A 15673-nucleotide genomic window follows, 5' to 3' on the forward strand; every position below is an offset into this window, starting at 1 on the left:
GAACCTAAAGTGTAAAAACTGGGTGTCTTGTATAAAGGCACAAAGCAGACACCAGGTCTTGTTAGTTCAGTTCTGAGCTTCCTTTGTTACTGGGGATTTTTTTTTTGCAGGGTGATGACCTGGCCCTTGGTCTGCAGGTCAGTTCCTTTCCCTGCAGCAGTATTTATTGAGAAGTCTGATTTCTAATGTTCTGAAATTCAGAAAACAGAATGCAATGCTGGGTATTGATAGGAGATAACCAGCTGCTCTACCAGCCAGTCATTGCTTCCCCTGCTTAGCCTGTGTGAATATCAGAATAATATTTGCAGCCAGTGGTGACATGTATAAGGTGTGACTACAGGCCTTTTGATCATATTTTTTCAGTCCTTTAAATCTTCTTTTCAAGAAACATTCCTTTTTCCAAATCCAGATATTCTGAAAAAGTATTTCTTTTCCTATCATCTCTTCTACCTACAAAAAAGCTGTTGCACTGGATAATAGGAGAGGGACGTTGCTGTTACTGAAGGAGCTGGACAAAACAGGGTTTTTTCAATTAACTGATGTGCAAGGGCTAGATCTATAAAATCTGTGCAGCACACAAGACATGCAAATGCAAAAAGACTCCATGTCTCATCTCAGCTGCCTTGTTTCTTCTGTTATTTCTTCCATTTCTTAATAAAGTCCGAAGGGGGCAGCTCCTCAGCTGGTGTAAGCGTGCCTGTGCCAGCCACTGCCGACTGAGGATCGCCTTACATTGTGTGTAGCGGTGTGAGGCCGGTAATTCTGCTCCGAGAACAAGGAGGACTGGAAGAAAATGACTTCTGTAACAGTTATTAGCGAGGTTATTAACGTATTTCATCTGTCTGTCTATCTACCTAAACTGTAATCTCAACGAACGGGCAAAAAAATGTTCTTGTTGGTAACAACAGGTAGCAGAACATCAGGGTGGGAGCTGTAGGAGGGTGCCTCTGAGTCATCCATCTTCAGCCGGGTATGCAATAAATTATTCTCTGAGGCTCATTTGCCAAACTCCGAGTGGATTTCTGGTTCCTAGAGGATACTCTGGGTAAAATAAGATGTGGTTAATCGTATGAATCTCAGTCTGGGATAGGAAAAACCTTGTATGGATTTGGGAAGTCATTTTAATGTATTTTCTCGAGTCAAAAAAGAAAAAAGGGTAAATGTTTTTCCCTTCCAAGCTTATCATTTTGGGGAATTGCCACGGTTTCTGTCTGTGAGATGCTGAGTTTTGTAGGAGCTTCTCAAGAGGTGAAGCCATCTGGGAATCTCCGGTCCAGAGGGCTTTCAGTCTCTTCTACAAAAAAGAAGCCTTGTCGCATTTAGCCATCAGTGTGTTTAGAAGAGAGCAGGGAGGAGAACTGCCAGGTTTGCCGGGTGAGTTCTGAGGCAGAGGATCACTCTGCCAGGCTGCCCCCTGAGCGGCTTTGTCCCGCTCCCTGCAGCGCAGCCGGCTGCACGGGGCAATGAACTGAACTGCTGCCCCACGTGCGTCGCTGGGAGCCCGAGCAGAACAAAAGTGCCGTGGTGTTTGGCAGCACCGGGGGCACTTCAGAGTGCAGGCTGACGTCTGAGGCTACAAAACCCTGGTGCTGAAGCAGCTGAGCACTCGTCTCGGTGTGCGTGAGAGCTAACGTGAGTGCTTTAAGCACTGAGAGATGGCGCAGCGAGGATACGTCCTCAGCCCGTGCAGTGCGTGTTTGGGCACTTGATGTTTTGTGCCCGGCTCTTCTCACCTGGGCTTCGGATGGGTCACGAGTGAGAAGTGCAGCACGCCTCAGCCCTTCCCATGCCCCCGCACCGAGCCTGCCCCTGCCAGGGACTTTGTCAGGCCATAAACTCAGGTGAAATCTTAAATTTTGCTAGCTAACATCATGCGCTCCGTGCTGTTGTTAGAAGTAAAACGCACTAACAGACCATAATGTGATACTGCAGTTCCTTTTTTCTTTCCCTTTTTGTATTTTCATAAAAAGCAGTTTGGATTATTTTAATGATAGGTAATGCACAGTCTCTCAATAGTGCTAGGTAGTTTATTATGTCCTAATTTCCAGGTTTTCTTCCCCGGGGACCTAAAACACACGAGATGCATATTAGTGCTGTTCTACAAAATGCTAATAAACAGAATTTTTCTAAGGAGCAGAACAGGGGCTAATCCACTTCCCTGTGAGACTGCTGATACCAGTACGGAGTATATATATGATGTGTCAAAACTAGTTGGAATGGGAAAGACACCGGTATTTTCTTCCCTTAGGTTGGCTTTTTTAGTCAAACCTGTTCCCCCGAGCCATCCCCCAAAAGGAAGATGTCGACCTGTTGCATTTTATTTCTTCTTGCATCCCTCTCTTTCAGGAAATGCTGTAGCACCTCTGCATTTGGGTTATTCTCTGCATAAGCTGTGTTTAGCAGCACGAGACGTGCTGCTCGGATAAGCAGCAGGGCACAGCTGATCGTGTCTCAGCGATATTTTCTCTTTTAGCTCTTTGGCTCGTTCCAGCCTGCGGCCACGCTGATACTTTCCATGTAGGTGCGACCTCGGGGGTTTTGTCTGCCCACGCGGTTGTGCAGCGGCTGCGGGACCTCGCCGGTCGCTGTCAGCTCAGGAGCAAGTCACAGCCTGGGTGCAGGCACTGGGGTGCAGGGGGCACGGGGCAGAAACCACAGCCCAGGCTGAGATACGCCGCAGGGAGAGGGGTGGAAAAGGAGACGGCTGCCGGAGCGCAGGCAGGGACGCGGTGGTCCCCGTGTGATGCTGCCCACGTTGGTGCTTGTGTCACGGTGTGAGCAGGGTGGCAGTGGTTGTGTGAAAGCAGGAGCAGACGAGCGTGTTCAGTGCTTTAAACCAAGGGTTTGCTGGAGGCTGCTGGGTTTTGAAGCTGGCTGCAGACAGGTGAGTGGCCAAGAAGAGGTGAGGGCGGCCCGGTGTCACCCTGCTGTCTGCTCCATCACCACCTCTCCTCCTGGCTTCACCTCGTAGGAAGCATATTGCCACTCTTCCCTCTGAAGCAATGCATTTTACAGGCTTTCCTTTTGAAAGCGAAGTAATCAGACAAAGAGAATAACGCTTGGTACGAAACAGAGCTCCAGAGAGCAGAGGAAGAGGGCAGAGGGACAGGGGAGCGCAGCACGAAGGGCCCAGTGGTCGCTGGAAGCTGCTGCTTCGAGCTGGCTGCAGGGTGGAGAAACCCCGAGCTGTCCCGACTCCCTCGCAGAGGTTGTTCTCCTGGAAAATTTACAGCTCTGAGCTGATTGTTTGACTTGGCACCATGGTCAGGATGCTGCCTTGTAAACTTAATAATAGCTGCCCTCTTTTTAATTTGTTTGACCTTGACTACAATAATTTATTATGTGCATTAGAACTTTTTTTAAAAAAAGGAAAGAAAAAAAAAAAAAAAGAAGCCCAGCACAACAACAAAGACTTTGGCTCCCTTTCCTTTCCTCCGCAGTGCTCTGGTGCTGAACCCCTCCTGTCTGATGGCGCACCGGGCTCCTCGGCGGTGCGGGGCCAGCTGAGAGGACAGCGCTGGGAGGGCATTTGCCGAGAGAGGAGCGTCCCCAGGTTGTGCTGGGGCTGGGATGTGCTGCTCCCAGCATCGGCCCTGATCCCAGTGTGGTTTGTTCCTTTCTTTCCTGGCAGCCCCCGCTGAGGAGGAGCTCGCCGGTGCTTTCCGAAAGCCACCACGCACGAGGGCTTGCTGTTAGTGCTTAAAGTGAAACCCTTCTGCTGTCACCGCCTGCCTTGGTTTCTCTGTCCTGTCACTTGCAGATCTCCTCTTTGTTTGTTTTTTAGATGAGAATATTACATTTTCTTTGCAAGCACAACATTGGGTAAAATAGCTGGAATCGTTTGAATGTCCTGGTCCTCGAGTCCAAATCCTCTGGTCTGTCTGTTTCAGAGGAGCACACGTTTCGCTGCGAGGACTGTGACGAGCTTTTCCAGTCAAAGCTGGACCTGCGGCGACACAAGAAGTACGCCTGCAACTCCGTCAGCTCCCTCTACGAGACTCTGAACGACGAGATCAAGCAGGAGGGCCTTGGCGATGGGCAGGTCTACGAGTGCAAAGACTGCGAGAGGATGTTCCCCAACAAATACAGGTACGGGTGCTCGCCAGGCACGGCCTTTGGCGCTGCTTCGTGGCAATGCAGAGTTCTGGGGCTCGCTTTGAGTGCCCCGAGACCTGCTGAGGGTTGGGACAGACTCATTGGTAGGCCTGGTCAGCATCTTTGCAGGAACTCCTCCCACGTGATGTAGTTCTGAGGGAAACCAGCGGTAAGACATCCTGCCACTGTTTGCATGAAGAGCGTATTTTAAATATAATCCTTGGCCATTTGAGATCAGTGGCTATAAAGAGGCATTGCTGTACTGAGAGCTCTAACGGGATCATGAGCTCCTCCTTAATCTTACAGCAGCAATTAAAAATTCTGCTCCAAGTACATATCAAGTATAGCTTTTTAAAGAGGAAAATGTTCATGAAAATACTTCATGTTTACCAGGCATTTTTGTAGTAGAACTGTGGAAAAAAATATTCTCCATCTTTTTTTATTTTATTTTATTTGCAATGATTATTAAAACAGAGATCTTCGAGATTTCTGATACATTTGCAATGTGGGACTCATTCAGTGTTAGGTGCCAAGTTTAAAAAAATGTTGAGCTTTTATTTTTTATTATTTTAGGACTGTGGTTCTCTGCATCCCGAGCCTTTACCATCTAGGCTGTGTTTTCAAGGTTTTCTCCACAGCGTGTGAGGGCTCGGAATGTGTTCGTTTGCACAGTGTTCTGTCTTAATTCCTGTACTTCTTATGTTAATTTAGGAAATACCCTTTGGAGATTTATGTGTATTTGTCTCTTTGCAATGTTTGTGCATTTCCTGGTTCCTCTTGGGGGCCTAGAGTGGCAGCGAGTCCATTTTACAGGAGTTGAGAGAAGCAGGAGGATTTTAAGTCCCATTTTTCCCTGCATACTTGTTTTATCCCGTGTGGGTAAGATGTTCAGAGTCTGCTGGTGAAGCTCATGCCAGGTATTCAGACGATGTGGCTTGGTTAAGGTCCCAGTATCCCTCGATTTCTTGGGAGCAGTGTGATCAGAAAGACCTTGCCTCAGTTGAAGACTTGACTCCCCTTGGGACATCTCTCCATTGCAAGCATTCCTGGCAGCGTAGCAGAGGCTTTTAAGTGTCGGTAGGTAAAAGGGACGAACAAATGACTTGTTCAGTCAGATGGAATACCTGTGGAAGGGCCAGGAACAGAACACCAGCTTCTTTTTTAAGCAAATAATACAAAGCGACTTTTTTTCAGCAGGGAAAGATAGAGTCAGCAACATCACCGGTCTGTGTTCTACACGCTGACGGATTTAGTGGGGCTGGAGAGAATTTCCACATCCATCCCTCCTCCATCAATCTGCTGCATTTTATGTACTGAAAAGCCCACTAAAACACAGAATAAATCCAGTCAGCATACCTAGATGGTCTTATAATTTTTCAGAAGTTAATACAGATCAAATCAAGAGTGCCACTGGGGAACTGAAATTGAGCATTTAGCAGCTGACTAAATAAATAAATGTTTTGCTAATCCCAGTAGGTACTTGCCTCTAAACAGCATATTAGTTTGTCCATATTTGCTCTAAATAAACTCATAAATCACAGTTAACAGGAACATATTTTTATATATGTATATGAAAAGTATATATTTCTTTGTACGTGTAAAAAATTTCATAGTGTTAAGAACACCATTTTTTTAGCAAAAATGAATATTGCTTCTTTAAAATGAGTGGATTGTCAGTTTACAAGGGGCACGTTCATGAATATTTACTATCACAACTTGAAAGAAGAGGAGGTTTTTCAGAGAGTAGCAGGATGCCTGCTGCTTGCATTGGTGCTCGGGACGAGGCAGAGGCAGGGCTGAGGTGGAGGGGCAGCGCAGCGAGCGCCGCGTTCCCCTGCTGTGGCCCGCGTCCAGCAGCCGGTTGGGTTTGCCATCGTCCTCCTGGTCCAAGGGAGGCTGCCAGTTGGCAGAAGCTGAAATTGCCGAGTTAAGTAATAAAAGATGTCTGACGTTTCGAAGTGAAATGTGTTTGCACCCTATCGTGTTTCTTTCCAACGCTAAGTTGCCGTGTTCCGGGAAGCTGTGGGCTTTGTGCCCACGAAAACGGCAACGCGATAGCCTCAGCAGCAGCAGCTCATATCTTGTCTTTCCCTGTGGGGATGCCATAGAAATCTTGGTCACAAAGTGCTCCTTTTTCCTTTCGGGACCCCGCAGGGTCAGGTCTGGTTTTACCTTCCCTCTCCCCCTTCTAAATGGTCTCAGGTATTTAGTAAGTCACAAAACCCAGCAGCATTTTGAGGCGGCGAGGGCAGCTTCCATCTGTGAAATAAATGCCAGAAATGTGCCTGCGGCCTCACCTTCCATTGTTGCTGTGCTGCTCGCTTGCTTTCTAATAGGGGGTCGTGCATGGGGGCTGTAGTCAGTCCTGGCCCCACACCACGAGCCCTGGCCAGTTTCTCTGTCGTCCCCATCAGTCGTGGCTCATTTCACACCCCCTCGGTGCCATGGACAGGGTGCGTGGTGGCGCGGGCCTGGCTCAGCGGGCCCCGGGCCCCTTTCCCCCTTTCTCTTTTGCAGCCTGGAGCAGCACATGGTGATCCACACCGAGGAGCGGGAGTACAAGTGCGACCAGTGCCCGAAGGCCTTCAACTGGAAATCCAACCTGATTCGTCACCAGATGTCTCACGACAGCGGGAAGCGGTTTGAATGTGAAAACTGTGTCAAGGTACGGCGCCAAACGCGGCGACCGCAGGCAGCTCTGGGGAAAGAGGGCGCTGGGGCCGTGTGCTGCTGCTCGGGCCAGCTCCCGTTGTACCAGTAACGGCCCCGGTCTTCTCCCTCCGGCTTCGTTTCCGCTCCCTGAAGGTGTTTTCTCTTTCAGGTGTTTACCGACCCAAGCAACCTCCAGCGGCACATCCGTTCCCAGCACGTTGGCGCGCGAGCCCATGCCTGCCCCGACTGCGGCAAAACCTTTGCCACCTCGTCTGGCCTCAAACAACACAAGCACATTCACAGTACTGTCAAACCTTTCATATGTAAGTTGTCACGGCCATCACGGAGTTCTGGCTCTTGCTATAATTGCACGTATCCTGCGGGGCCCCCCAGTACTAGCTGTCCCTCTGTGAGCAGCCGCTGTAATTTTATAGGTCAGAGCACAAGATGAAATTCCGCAGCAATTTTTTTTTTTTTTTTGCATGCTCCCTGTTTTTTTAGTAAACATTCATGGCAGTTTTTGACTTTCTTGACAAGTTAAAAGCTGAGTCTCTCAGCAGTCCCAGTGATGCCATTTTCTCATATCTTTTCTTTCTTCTTTTTTCCCTTAATAATTTTTGAATGTTCATGTTGGTGACATAAATAAATAGCTGGCACAGCCTGATCGAGGTGTTTTTCAGGGGTGCCTCAAATCCTCTAGCTGTGGAACAGAATTTGGAGTAGTCACGGAGACGTGAAGAAGGTGTTTTTTAAAAAGAGATTTTTTTTCCTCTTCATTTACTGCATGTTTCATCTAGATAGTACTTGGAAGGCAGAGGCAAATAAATAGCAGATTAACTGTGTCCTTAGTGCTCGCTTTAGTGCAATATTTCCAAAAGAGCGTTTTCCCTCAAGAGCCATTCATCTCCTTTCTTGTCATTTTTGGGGGTTGTATATTTCTTTAATTGACACAGCACCTATTGGATTTTGATAACTGTGCAGAAAAGTGGATTGTGTCACAACAAAGCTATAGAAACTTTAGGGACTACTTCCTGACACTCTTCAGAAAGTGTCATTAAAGCACAGAGCAGGATCTGGGTTTGATTCCAGGCTTTGATGTTATGGTAGGGAAGCCACTGAACCCCCTTTTGCCTTTTTCTCTATTGGTATAATGGGAACAGCATGCAGGGGTATCCTGAGAGACTCGTTTCATTAATGTGTTCTGAGATAATCAGATGGGTGTCAGCAGAGGAAGAAAAAATACTCGTATTGCTCATTTTGATGCAATCTTTCATTTGATGACGGGCACATGAAAGAGATAATTTGAATCTCATAGTATTGCTGCAGTGAGATGAATGATTTCTTCTCATAATCTCCTCACTCTCACCTCATAAGAATTAGGGAGTTGTCAGTCTAAATCAGTGTGTAAAACAACGGAGACTGATTCTGCTTAGTTCAGATGTACCAGGTGGAGTCACATGCGTTAATATGGAACCCATTAGCAATTTTAGGGGAGCCGTGAGGCAGGATTCCCTGGAAAGGTTTTCTTTCCTGTTCAGTGGGAAAAAAAAAAGTGGTTGGTTGCTTTATTTTTGTTGTTGTTGTTTTCCCCACAATATTATACCTGGCTTTAAAAAAAAAAAAAAGCATAAAAAAAACTTCATAACTGCAAAATGCAGAACAGCAGGCAGGGACATTACATGCACAGTGACTAAATCATTGTGTAATTGGGGATTTAAACTTTTTTTTTTCCAGTTTTCCTTATTTTAGAATGATGATGTGAGCTCTTATACCTGTAACACTTTTATTCAGGGAAATTTGTGCAGTATTGCGTATATGAGGAGGCTATAGCAACTCTTCCTGGGGTGGAAAATGGAAACAAGGAGCCTAATTCTCTTTGAAAATGTAGCTTTTGTAATCTTTATTTTCTTTTTATTTTTTTTTCAACAAAAATAACACAAGCAGCACGAGCACAGTGTTGAGCCAGTGAAAACTGACAGAAAGTGCACTCGGTTGTGATACCATCTGCTTAGGCAGATTAGCCACTTATTATAAACTTGTGTGTATCTTCCAAACCACAATATAACATCTCTTGGCACATGTCAAGGGAGATGGTTAAAATTAGAAAGGGGTAATTTTGTTCTGGAAAGAAAAATATATACAAACATATTTTAAATAAATCCACCCAAATGTGACATTTCTTCAGAAATTATCAGTAATTTGAGAGGGAGCTCACACAAGGTGTCCTTACCCACGGAAGTCTTTGCACAAACCTGTTCATTTGAGCGTGCACAGTCCCTCCCACAACCCTAAGGAGGGTGGCTTTGCACAGACAAGCAGGTTAAGAAAAATACCCAGTCTGGAGTTAAAGTCAAGCAATTAAAGTAGAGTCAAGGCAGAGACACAGCAATGCAGCCGGGTGCCTGACTTTAGCCGGACAGTGCTTGTAGGGGGACAGCACTTCTCATGGACCTCATGGATCTGAGGCTGTCAGGTAGCAAGTGCATCCCCTGCAAGGACAAGGGACAGGGACAGCTCTGAGGGAACAGGGCTGTGGGACTGCAGAGTTACGCAGGTGCTGGCAGATCCCTCTGCTTACGTTTCTCTAGAGACAGAGGCTGTTGTATCCAACAGATTCTCAGTTTTAAGGAAAATAAATGGAGAAGTGTTTCCTTTCAGTTCTCTGTTTAGATTAGTTTTTAAGAAAATATTTTAAAATAAAGTTTAAAAAAATAAAAATACAAAAGCCCTTTCCTTGAAAGTCTAAGGGATAGTTTGAACAGAATCATTAAAAAGCTGTTGCTTCAATACTGCGACTTGTCTGAGTTGGAAAAAAACAAAAAACAAACAACTTTGAGGAATTTTTAGTTCTCCTTCTGTTTGTGCTTCCTCTGCAGCTCCTTGCTGTGTCAAGGCCCAAAGCAGGAAGGCCAAAATACTCTGAGTTCACATTAAATTTCTAGTGCAGTCAGAAGCCAGACGCAGCAGGCCCTTCAGTGACAATCCACTGAATTTTGCGATGCTCATTTCAACTGAAATGGCAAATTTGTCCAATTTTAGTAATCCCTGCTTTGTATTTTACTGAAAGGGTTTTCCCTTATATTTTCAGAGCTGCCAGTGATATATTTTGACTGTCTTTTGATATTCAAATCTTGATGAAAATCCGAACGATTCGGAAAACAAACTGGAGGGAAAATCAAGCTTGTGTGTACCTATCAGTAAAAGCTGGGAGGCAGGAAGGATGGATGGACAGGCTGCTTTTCTCTGGGTTGGAGGGCTGGGTGCTGGGAGACTTGGATTCAGGTCCTTGCCTGCCCGACCCTGAACAATGCGCTTTCCCTCTCTTTGTCTCAGTTTCCATGTTTACAAAGTGGTGATAACAGCAGCTCTCCTGTGAAAGAAGCATGTTAATTCACCAAGAAGTAGGATTTATTCCTATGTTGAAAGAGGCACTAGATAATAAAAAGCTACAGTGTTTTGGTATATAGGAAAAAGTTTGGGTTTTTTTGTTTGTTTTTTTTTTTTCATACTTTGTTCCTTTCACACCAACAGTCTGTAGGTGAAAGAGGTTGTAAAAATTCACATTGTGGCAGCTCTGTGTGTGCAGGTCATTAAAGAGAACGGAGATGTAGAATTAACCTGGCATTGCTGGAGTGTCCTGCTAATTCAGCGAGTACAGCATCCACCCCACTTCCAGCTGAACTGAGCTCTGGCTGGCCAAGTATTTATAGAACATCCCCACGGAGTGGTTACTTACTATTAATGGCATTAAAGAAAGGGTAGATTTGATTAAACGAGGCAAAGTTCTTCTGCCTCCAGCCTTCAGTACTTCCTGCCATGCCAAGACCGGAGGGAAGGCAGGCCAGTTAATCTAAATAGGCATTGTCATTAAAATGTTTGATTATTGAAAATAAACGTAAAATACTTTGAGCAGGGGTAGCACATCCCCTCGGATCTCCATAGCTCCTGGAGAGATGCTCTGTTGAGAAGGTTTATCTGAAGGGATTTGTGCTCTTACCTCCAGGATCCCCTCTGCGAGGCCTGCCCGTGCCAGCGGGGCAGTGGCTGGGCGCGCAGGAATCGCTGCTTTCTGCCAGCTGCTCCGGGGGTCCCCCAGCATCGCTTCCAGCATCCTTGCCCAGGATTCCCAGGGCTGCCTCTCCCTTTTCTAAAAGTAGCCGGGATCACGCCCTGGTGTTGCTGAGTCCTTCGTCGACCTTTAAGGAGGGAGATCGCTTTTCCCACATCCTTGCAAGCTAGAGACGAGATGGGCTCATTGGCCTCATTTTGCACAGGGGGAGCTGAAGCACAAAAAACTTTGTGCCTAAAGGCATGTAGGGAAGCCTCAGCTGAAGACATTTGAAGCTGGGTTTCTAGAGATCCAGTCCAGCAGCATACAGCTTGCTGTTTATCTCCTCTGCCTCAGGGAATCAGGATTTTAGGGGCAGGGTGAAAGGAGTGTGGGACGCTGATGAAGCTCCTGGTGAATTCCATGCAATTTCCTGTTAATTTCATATTGCTTTTGTTTTTGGTTTCTGTTGATGCTTTAGGTGAGGTCTGTCACAAATCCTACACACAGTTCTCCAACCTCTGCCGTCACAAGCGGATGCACGCGGACTGTCGCACCCAGATCAAATGCAAGGACTGTGGCCAAATGTTCAGCACTACCTCCTCTCTCAACAAACACCGGCGCTTCTGCGAGGGCAAGAACCATTACAACCCGGGGGGAATCTTTGCCCCAGGCCTCCCCTTAACGCCCACTTCCATGATGGACAAGTCCAAGCCCTCTCCCAACCTCAACCACGCCAGCCTGGGATTTAATGATTATTTTCCATCCCGACCCCACCCAGGGGGTCTTCCATTCTCACCTGCCCCCCCAGCATTTCCTGCCCTCACTCCAGGATTCCCTGGGATTTTCCCACCGTCTCTGTACCCCAGGCCCCCCTTGTTACCACCCACGCAACTGCTCAAAAGTCCCCTCAACCATACTCAAGACGCAAAGCTTCCGAGCCCCCTTGGGAACCCAGCACTTCCTCTGATTTCTGCAGTAAGCAACAGCAACCAGGCCGCTTCGGGAGAGGAGAAATGTGAAAGCAGCCTGGAAAACTCCTACCTGGAGAAGCTAAAAGCCAGGAACAGCGACATGTCCGACGGCAGTGACTTCGAGGATGTGAACACAACCACGGGCACAGACCTGGATACCACCACTGGCACCGGCTCTGACCTGGACAGCGACGCAGAGAGCGACAGGGACAAAACGAAAGATAAGAGCAAACAAATTGAGAGCAAACCAGACTTTGTCAGCAGCTCTGTGTCGGCAAGCTCCACCAACAATACCAGCGAGATCCCTCTCTTCTATTCTCAGCATTCCTTCTTTCCTCCCCCCGAAGAGCACCTGCTACCCACCACAGGAGCAGCCAATGACTCTATTAAAGCCATCGCCTCCATTGCAGAGAAATATTTTGGGCCTGGCTTTATGGGGATGCAGGAGAAAAAGATGGGTTCACTCCCGTATCATTCCATGTTTCCGTTTCAGTTCCTCCCCAATTTCCCCCATTCCCTCTACCCTTTCACGGAGCGGAGCCTCAATCACAACTTGCTGGTCAAGGCAGAACCAAAGTCACCCCGGGACCTCCACAAGGTGGGCAGCACCAGCTCGGAGTCGCCCTTCGATCTCACCACAAAGCCAAAAGAGATAAAGCCAATCCTGCCACCACCTAAGGTCCTGCCGGCCCCATCCTCAGGGGAAGAACAGCCACTGGATCTGAGCATTGGCAACCGCATCCGAGCCAGTCAGAACGGAGGAAGAGAGCCACGCAAAAACCACATTTATGGGGAGAGGAAACTAATGGCAAGTGAAGTCTTACCCAAGATTTCCCAGTCTCAGCTGCCTCAGCAACCATCCCTGCATTATGCTAAGCCATCACCCTTTTTCATGGACCCCATATACAGGTATTAACATACCCTGCCTTAACTTTTTTCCTCTAATGAGCTCGTTTTCTAGCTGACATCACAACCTGAGGCAGATCTGGATGTAGGTTGTTCAGAAAGAGCAGTGGAAATCTGATAAAGCCGACAGTACTTCTCTGTCCTTTGTCGCAGCACGTTGAATTTCCTGAATGACAAGGGCTGAATAATTGAAAGGAGTACTCATAATCAATATGTATAAAGAACACATCTTTATTTTGATAAAGAAGAAACTTGGCCTATTTAAGGACTCTCCCACGAGCCAACACTAAGATGGCACTTCTGCTGGGGAAATTCCAGAGGTTTGATTCGATAAGAATGCAGAGTTCAGATGCCTCAGAGCCCGGGCTCTCATGGCTTGGGAATGAGTCAGGAGCCCTGGGAGCCTGCAAATACAGCTCTCCCACTCACTTCTTTGATGGCCTTTTGTGAGCCACTTCACCTTTTTTTCTCCCCGCCCCCCTTTTTCTTTCTAATTCCTTGGAGTTATTCAGTTCATAGGAACTGCTGTTGCAGACCCAGGCTTTTGAAACGTTTTTTAGTCTGGAGTAACGAGTACTGAGTAAGTGCATGGTAGCACGTTATCTAGATGTGTCCCAGAAACGTTTCTTGCACAATCACCTTTCTTAGAAGCTATGCAGGGTTTTCCAGTTTCACTGAGTGGATGTTTTTGAGGAAGGCACGTTTGTCGTGTCACTCCTAGAATAAGTCATACGTGGAAGGCTTGTGTAAGGCAGAGTAGATGAAGTTATCTAAGTGCCAGCTAAAATTCCAGAAAGAAGGAATGCAGAAGAAGCTGTAAAGGAAAGGTTTGGGTCTTCTGTTGTTGTAGGGCTGCTTATGGATTCTGTTTCTAAAGTACAATTCTTTTGAGCTTTAAGGTGAGCGTACCAGTGAGTTATATTGCCCCTGCAGGCACTGCCACTACCTTTGTTGTCTTCCTGCTGCTGCCGAGACATCTTTGTCACATAGCAAACACCATTTGCTGGTTCTTAGCAAAGTCCAGTGAGAGGAGGTGTCCCAAACCAGTTTACTTTAGATGTTAATGTGGAATTAATGCTCTCTTAGGCTACACGAACTGCTTTATAACCACCCACTTCGGTACGCAGGTTTGGCCAGAGGGCTCCCCTGCTCAGTGCTTGCCCAAGTTAGTGGCTTGCTCTGGAGTTAAACATGAATATTGTGCTGCAGGGCTGCGCAGTGAGCCCAGGGGTAGCCCAGAGTGCTGGGAAGGTAATGGCAGTGCTGCAGAAGCCGGTGTTTTCTGGCGCTGGAAAGACTCATCGTCACCGCCGCGCGATTGTGTCAGCACCGGCACGGCTCGCCTGAGTGTTCAAAGGGCTGCGAGCAGCAACGGGTGGCGTGGCCTTCCCTGCTGGCTGGAAAAGCAAGCCAGGAGAACAGCACCTATGTCACTGCCTTGCTGCTATTGTATGCTTGATAACTGTGGGAAAAAATGATGTCAATGCCTAACGGGGCCAAGGAACTGTCAGCTGAGAGGAGGATTAGCGAGCCCTTGTTGCTTGCTATTAAGAAAGCGTCTCTCGCTTTGCCAGCGCTCTCAGGGTCGGTGCCGTGTTGGTTGCTTCCACGCTTACCATCTGTGATGGAAACGCTGCATCACAACCTGGGACGTGCAGAGTATTCTGTCTGGGGCCCATCGTGGTCATCTCCTGCTGGAAAAATAAGTAATGATGCAAATAGTCCGCTATTTGTTTTTGTAAAAAGTACTTCTGTGCAAAAATAAATGGGATAGGGAGGCAAAAGCGGAGAGTGAGCTTCGGATTCTGCCACCTCTGGGCATTCTCAGTAGGAAAGTTAAAATAACATGGGCTGAAAAAGCAGTTGCCAATTAAAATAGCAGCCTCGGGAAAACCGTAAAGGTCCAGAAGACAGATGGAAGTGAAGGATGGGGGCATCATTTGTTGCATTCCATGGGATGCATGTAGTTTTAGTAATACATTAAAATAGAAAGGCAGTGGTGGAGTCGCTTGCGAATCAGACTTCTGATGTAATGAGCTAAACAGCAGAGCTTCCAAGTCCCAGCTTAAAAAATATGGAAATATTTTGTTTCTAAACTTCTCTTTATCAGACTCTCTCACATCATTTGGCTCCTTCATTTTTCTCCCAAAGGCCACTTAAATCCTTGACATTTTCTCCTGGTGATATAATTTAATGCAGCCAGACAGCCTGAAATCAGAGCAGTTTTTAGCTCGGCCTTGTTAAGGTAACGTTCTCAGGCAGCGGCTGGGCAGATCAGCCTAATCCCCGACTCACGGCACTGCTCAGCTCAGACGGGGCTGCCCTGTGCTCCTGGCGTGTTCTCGCTGCTGGGAGGTGGTGGGGCTGTGCAGATGCCATCACTGCTCCGCGGGCTTTGCGGCCCTGATGCAGGTGGGGCCGGCTCACGGGGGTCCCGAAGGCGTCAGGGACAGCACAGCTCTGCTGGCAGGGCGCTGGGAGCTGCCCTTTGCTGCTGGGCCTCGTGTCAGGGAGAAACTTCCTACGTCTTGTTTTACAGGCTGCTGTTTTTCTGCAAACTCGTGCCCATCAAATCGCACACCTTCCCAAGCACAGTAATTACGGCTGCATTTCAAATCCAGCTCTTCTCTTTTCTTCTACCTAAGAGAAATTAAATGCAGATTAACTACAGTTCACTAAATAGCACTCTGCATGACTCTTCTTTTAAACTCTTTGGTAATTTGATCCACACACCAATCAGCTGAAACGCAGCAAAATAATTTGCTCTCATTTATGCTGGACTAATGTAGTTAAAATTACTCTTACTATTGGACTTCTGCTGGTTTAGCTGGGATGGACTCGGTTCCCGTAATTTAAAGATGCAGCTGCACTTACTGGAGCTGCTTTCAGACAACTTTCCCCCAGAGGACATTTCGGATTCTCTTTTTGGGTGATTCCACACCATGGTTTTCCTGCAGGCAGGATACTTTCAGAAAGCAAAGCCAGCATTTCAAACACC

At 47.2% G+C, this 15673-nt stretch overlaps 1 protein-coding gene across 15 annotated transcripts in view; it reads left to right on the plus strand.

Moving 5' to 3' along the window:
* Positions 1–15673, plus strand: part of PRDM16 (PR/SET domain 16) — a 363626-nt gene that overhangs the window by 323837 nt on the left and 24116 nt on the right. For all 15 annotated transcript variants that reach the window (XM_072027014.1, XM_072027012.1, XM_072027018.1 and 12 more), the window contains 4 exons: positions 3891–4089; positions 6613–6760; positions 6917–7070; positions 11277–12678. In XM_072027014.1, the coding sequence (XP_071883115.1) occupies positions 3891–4089; positions 6613–6760; positions 6917–7070; positions 11277–12678 (1903 nt within the window). The remainder of the gene's footprint in view (positions 1–3890; positions 4090–6612; positions 6761–6916; positions 7071–11276; positions 12679–15673) is intronic.

The sequence above is a fragment of the Anas platyrhynchos genome, chromosome 22 (genome assembly GCF_047663525.1).
Source record: "Anas platyrhynchos isolate ZD024472 breed Pekin duck chromosome 22, IASCAAS_PekinDuck_T2T, whole genome shotgun sequence".
In the NCBI taxonomy this organism is placed as follows: Eukaryota; Metazoa; Chordata; class Aves; order Anseriformes; family Anatidae; genus Anas; species Anas platyrhynchos.